This window comes from Pundamilia nyererei, unplaced genomic scaffold (genome assembly GCF_000239375.1).
Source record: "Pundamilia nyererei isolate P.nyererei 1_Seehausen unplaced genomic scaffold, PunNye1.0 scaffold00334, whole genome shotgun sequence".
Lineage (NCBI taxonomy): Eukaryota > Metazoa > Chordata > Actinopteri > Cichliformes > Cichlidae > Pundamilia > Pundamilia nyererei.
In genome coordinates, this window is record NW_005187735.1 from 435,929 (window position 1) to 442,542 (window position 6,614).

The 6,614-nt window shown below is 38.3% G+C and overlaps 1 protein-coding gene across 1 annotated transcript in view; it reads right to left on the reverse strand.

The window, feature by feature from the left end:
- Positions 1–6,614, reverse strand: part of LOC102197643 (serine/threonine-protein kinase Nek5) — a 21,720-nt gene that overhangs the window by 11,232 nt on the left and 3,874 nt on the right. The window contains exons 5-7 of the mRNA XM_005751931.1: positions 5,582–5,665; positions 4,779–4,849; positions 1,798–1,888 (exon numbers count right to left, since the gene is read on the reverse strand). Coding sequence (XP_005751988.1) covers positions 1,798–1,888; positions 4,779–4,849; positions 5,582–5,665 — 246 coding nt within the window. The remainder of the gene's footprint in view (positions 1–1,797; positions 1,889–4,778; positions 4,850–5,581; positions 5,666–6,614) is intronic.

A 6,614-nucleotide genomic window follows, 5' to 3' on the forward strand; every position in this document is an offset into this window, starting at 1 on the left:
ACCAAGGTTAGAAGGAAAGATTTCAAAAGCAATCGGACATCATTTTAACCACATCAACTTTCTAGTGAGACACAGACTTTATTACAAACCACTCTCACCTCAGTGTTGATTTTGGGGGGTTTTATTTACTAAAGTGTGTTTGCAAAGCATGTTAAATTATTATTTCTGATACACCTCACCTGTATAACTCAATATTTCCTTGTGAAACTTAAGTTTCCAGTCCGCTTGAGCTGAACAACACCACAATCTTAAGAGCACTGAAGCAGCTAATCAGAGCATAGCTGCCAATAGTAAAAATTCTTTTCAGGCATTTGCTTTCTTGGCTCAGAGCCAAGCGTGGGTGTGGGGTGTTTGTCCACTCGCAGTTTGGTGGGACCTTTTAAGTGTTGAGAAGTTAAAGGCATTTCTGTCTTCTTTTGAAAGGACAGCTTAGGAGTTCATGTCAGTAGGGGTGTCAGCCATGAAAACTGTGTGTGTGTGTGTGTGTGTGTGTGTGTGTGTGTGTGTGTGTGTGTGTGTGTGTGTGAGTGTGGGAAAGAGGAAGGAACTTTGACCTCAGTTGTATCAAAATAAGACTGCAGAAGAGAGCAGCAAAAACACAAAAAAGAATGGAGGAAGGACGAATCATCAGCTTGAGATGTTGCATGTGTGAGTTTGCTTTTGGCAGGCCTGTATGTGTCTCTCTGTGTATGTGTTTCAACACATTGACACGAGTGAAGGTGCTGCAGCCTGAGCAGATCATGACTGGAAGATTACAGCACCGTGCTCTATTATTACACCCACAAAGCTAATCCACAGTCACAGGTTCTAGCAGGGAACCTCCTCATTCTGGCCTCAGCTATTTGTTTAAACCCTCCCACATCCAATCACAGCTTAGTCCCCAAAAACAAGGTGTAGCAGGGATTTCAAGATCACAATGATTTCACCAATGATTTCCTGGAACAAAAAAAGGTTTTAGGCTTCAGTGGCTGATTCCGTGTGATGCACGCTGCATACTTGTGTTGCGGTTTCCTCAAGATAAAGATGTCTTAAAAATAAAAGTCAATTTTTGAGACAGTAAATTTGAAAACAGAGCAATTTAAAAACTGTGTTCTTTGAAAACTGTGGGCCTTTAAGGATAATAGTTTTAAGGGTTAGAAGGATTTTTTACTTTCAAGAGACTGGAAAACATAGCAGAGGACTGCAGGGGACTGTACTATGAAGAAGGAAGTTTGTACTATGAGGTTTTCCTGTACTCCAAAACAACTCAAAAACCTGAGACCAAAACTAAGAAAGATGATAAAAACTACATTGTGACATATTGTTTCATACTGCTGTCCCATAGGAACATTTAAAAAAGCAAATATTCACATATAAATTATCAGAAAATTCTTTTTATGTAGTTTCCTACATAAGCTGCTCCTAATAAACAGACTTTACACTCTGGCTCCACTGCTAAAAAAAGATCTTGATCAAAGTTAATGACAGATCAATTTATTTGTGCAGACATTTAGATGTCTGGTTTCAGAGCTGAACACAACTGGAGCTTCAGCCCCACACATGTGAGGTACAGAACAAAAACACAGTTTTACCATATCCGCTTTATTTTTGTGCCCCTCCTTTAATTGGTTTGTATAACTTTTTCTTTTCTTTTTTTTTAAACATTAAATTGTGGGCACAACAAGCCTCTGTAGCTTGTCATGGAATAAAATAAATATCCAAAAAGAGGTTATATTATGGAGCTTACTGGTTGCACAGGTATAACAGAACAATCTGAACAGTATGATATATATATATCATACTGGCAACCACACATACATACGTCTTGTTGTTATAGGGCCGATTCTCACAGATCTCTGGGGAGAGGTAGTACGGTGTCCCAACACAAGTCCTGGCCAGCTCCATGGTACTACACAATGTACAGAAACAACACTATTAGGATAAATAAATTAACTGTAAATACAAGTTTATATGCATGCTATCAAAGAACATACACTAAATTACTAGTGGTCTCATAAAGCAATCTCATAAAAATGTTTTTTTTTTAGTAAGGGCACTCAGTGTAAACAGTTGGTTGAGGCAAAGTCTTGAAGGAAGCATTTGTTTTTGTGTTTTTGGTCAGCCATGTAAGATGGAAGTCATCATTAGTGGTGACGAGAAACATTAAATATATGTTCTGGAGAAAAGCAAATGAAATGACTTTCTGGAAAAATGTAAACATAAACAAGACCAAACATAACTTTAAACTGAAGCTCCTTTTAAGAACATGAAGCTATGAACCTAAGTGATCAGGAAAATATGTATCACAAGTTATCTAACTGGCTAATTAGCCTAGCAATGTAAGAGCATGTAGAAAACTTGTTTCTCTTCTTTACAAAGACTAACACGTAAGTCTGGCGTTTATTTTTTAGGCATTTTCACCTGCTCACTGGTTATTTTCTCTTTTATGAATTGTTTTTTTGGGAAAATCCCAGTAGATCATCAGATTTTGAGGTGCACCTAACAAAGTGGTTGGTGAGCGTATATTCACCAGTAATTGGGACACGGTGTTTAGACCAGTGTTGGTGTGAATGGGTGAATTTAGCATGTTGTATAGATTGTTTTGAGTACTCCAGGAGAGTAGAAAAGCGCCATATAAGAATAAGTCCATTTACCGTACATTGCCTGCACTGAGATTGAAGAACTGGATTATCAGAGCAAACTCTGCTGTTAGAAAATAAATCATATGTAAATGCAAGTTTTGCAAAAGCTTTAATATAAGAGCTTTTAGCCTTCTCCCCTATCCGTCTAATGTGAACCATTACTTTAATTATCTGCTGTATTTTGTTACTGGGGAAAAAACGAAAAACACATTCGAGTTAACTGGCAACTAAGCTTAATGGACTGCCATTAAAGAAGCATGGTTTGCACAAGTAATAGCATTTTATAGGCTATTCTATATTGTGCTGGGAGCCAAACAGAGTGCTTTCAGCCCTGGGGTAATATGATGACATTTCCTGGTACCTGTTAGGATTCTGGCTGCTGCAATGTGAATGAGCTGAAGTCACCCTACTGATGATTTGGATAATCTGGCAAACAGAGCATTACAGTAATCTATCCTACTCGATATGAATGCATGGACCAATTTCTCAGAGTCAGTTTGAGACGATATTGATGCGATTATCAAAACTGAAACCCAGAATGACTGAAAGACTCCAGACTTGCTCGTTCATCAGAGGAAAAGGATAAGCACAACTATGTGTCATCTGCATAAGAATGGGAGGATATCTTATGATTCTTTGTGATAGTATCAAGTAGGAGTACGTAAAGGTTAATCAGCAATGGACCAAGGACTGAGCCTTGAGGATCCATCCATCCATCCATGCAATCAGGAACCTGACCCGGTAAACCCACTGTGTCATGAAGCCTTTGAATTAGAATGTCGTGGTGCTGAAAGCAGAAGTGAGTTCAGATAGAACTAAAACTCAGACTCTTTGTGAGCCATTATTGATGTTTATTGATGTTCTTTTTATTTTTTTACAGCCCTCTGTATCTTTAGCACCATTATTACATCCATACAATATTGATTGTAAATAAGGTTAGTACGTTGTTAAAGGAGGCCATACAAAAGGCGTCATACGTTTTTGTGCTCTGAGTGGATTTGAACCCTGATTGGTACTTATCATAAAGACTGTTAAATGTATATTTACTCAGTTTTTTGTAAACAAATTTTCCAAATTTTGTGAAAGGGAAGAATAAAATATTAGAAAAGGGAAATTATGTCAATATTATTTTTCTTAAATAGTGGTGTGATTATTACATATTTTAGAGAAACAGGGAAGATGCCAGTATGTGGAGAACTATTGATACTGACTAAATGATTTGTAAAACATGAGCTACAAATTTGAATAGTTTCATGGGAATGGAGTCAAGGAACAAGGTGTAGGACTTGATGAATAATTCCTTCCTGATCTTTAAAATTTAAAGCTGAGAATATGAGGCATTGCTAGGTAAATTACTGTAACAGACTAAGATATTACCTATGATATCATGAACATTGCTCTTGTAGAAAGAAAGAAATTTGTCACATTTATTTATTGAAAGAAATTCAGTTGGTATGGTTTTGGAGAGATTAAGTAGTTTGTCAGTGGATGAATATAGAAAAGCAGTATTAAACTGGTTTTCAGTTCAGAGATGTAGAGTTGTCTGGCTAATTTAATTTTATTGTGTATCAGTAAAATATATTTTTATAGAATAAAAAATTTATTTGTAGTTATTTTTTTCTGTATTTTCTCTCAGCTCTCCTTCAAATCTATGAAAAACACCAGATAGTGATCTTGAAGTGAAGCTAAAGGATAAACGAATGTCAGTCGTACAAGTGGAAGCTGGCTGAACTCCTACAAAGCGTAAATCAAAACCTGCTGGTGGCTCTCGTGAAAATCAGTCAAAGAATATTCTTCAGCATTAGGACTCATTCTCTGCAAGCCATGATTTTCTGCCCAAATGTTCATCAAACGTCCAATTGCTGAAACATTTTAAACATGTTTGCTATTTTCAGTCATGTCTAAAAATTATTGCATGCACAGACTGTTATTTACAGGACATGGATGTGTTTTTATCATTCTCTGCAAGCAGCCAAAAAAACTACAGACAGACCATTATTTCCACAACCATTTGTTTACATGTCCGGGACGACAGTTTGTGGAATGATAATCAGTTGTTTGGAAGTCATCCATGTTTTACAGAGGGCTCAGCGACAGACAGCTGCACTATGTGTGTGTGTGTGTGTGTGTGTGTGTGTGAAGATGACACTGACTTACTTATTCAACATTCTTGCGATTCCAAAGTCACCCAGCTTCGCTTTCATCCCTCCGTTGGTTAGGAAGATATTCTAGACCAGAGGGAGAGCAAGAATGAAAGGATGTCTGTGTTCAACAAGGAAGGCACTAACATTGTGTGTGTGTTTGTGTGTGTAAACGGATAAGACTGATGATAGACAGTGATGGCCATGAGTAGTCTGTGGTCAGTTGTTTTGAGATATTCTTGGAGCTGGCATACAGCAAGGTCTTTGTTCAATGCAAAGCTGACCTCAGGACAGTTCAGCTGTACAATACTGTGCAATGATAACACTAGATAATTATAAAACTCAACCTCAGTCTCTGTGGGTAATGTTTACCATGTAAATGTCCAATAATGAATATAATGCATGATGTAAACTCTGCATTGTAAAGCTCAGGTAAAGTGATGGTACTTGTTCAGTTTGGTTCTGAAAGGTGACTGTGATCACAATCCTTGTCTTTAAAAATGATAATCAGACTTACATTGGTTGTTGTCAGGACACAGACTACAGAAATAAATAACAGGTCTCGTGCATTTCTTTCACATCTTAGTCCAAAATCTATATGTAAATCATAAAAACATATAACTGTTCATGAGGAGGTGAATGCATGTGCAAGTTTGATCACTATTATTTGAAAAAACACCATTACTATATAAGGCCACCTGTTTTGTGTAATTTGTTGAAAAGTTCAAAATAGTTTACAAATACTGAACACAGAACAGCTTGTTTTGAATGAATTAGCTTTATATGTGATTGCAGGCTGTAGTGAAGCAGGTTAAATACTTGAGCTTTGATGTCTCTGTGGAGAATCTTCCGGTCATGGATGTGTTTGAGGCCCAGACAGATCTGAACAAACCAGTCGACGATCTAAGAAACACGCAACTCTGTTTTATTACTGTGGCATTTTCATATGGATAGAGAGCAAATTACCACCTAATGAAGAATATAAATGAAAACCTCCACAATTAATGTTCCGATTAGGCATAACAATGTGACCACCTGCCTAATATTGTGTTGGTCCCCCTTTTGCTGCCAAAACAACTCAGCCTAACAACCCATCGAGGCATGAAGGTGTGCTGTGGTATCTGTCAGCAAGATGCCAACAACAGACCTTCTAATTGTTAAGTTGCAAGGTGAGGGCTCCTTGGATTGGACTTGTTTGTCCAGCACATCCAGATGTGCTGGACAAACTTTGATGCCTCACAGAGACATCAATGTCCAATTGGTTTGAGATCTGGGGAATTCCGAGGCCGAGTTAACATGTTAAAACCCTTTGTTGTGCTCCTCAAACCATTTCTGTAACCATTTTTGTTTTGTTGCACATTATCCTGCTGAAAAGGCCATCCGGGAGTACTGTTTCAATGGTGCGGTTGGTCTGCAATAATGCGTTGGTAGGTATCTCATATCAAAGTAACATCAACATGGATGACAGGACCCAACGTTTCCCAGCAAAACATTTCACAAAGCATAACACTGGTTTGCCTTCTTCCCATAGTGCATCCTATTGCCAGGTGTTCGCCCAGGTAAGTGAGTCACACACACCCGGGCAGCCACATGAGGTAAAAGAAAACATGATTTGTCCAATGAGACCCCGTTCTTCCATTGCTTCATGGTTTAGTTCTAATGCTTACGTGCGTATTCCTGCCACTTTCGGTGGTGGGCAGGAGTCAGCACGGACACCCTGACTGGTCTGCAGCTATCCAGCCCCACACACAACAAACCGTGATGCTCTATGTATCTACAGTGGCTTGCAAAAGTATTCGGCCCCCTTGAACTTTTCCACATTTTGTCACATTACAGCCACAAACATGAATCA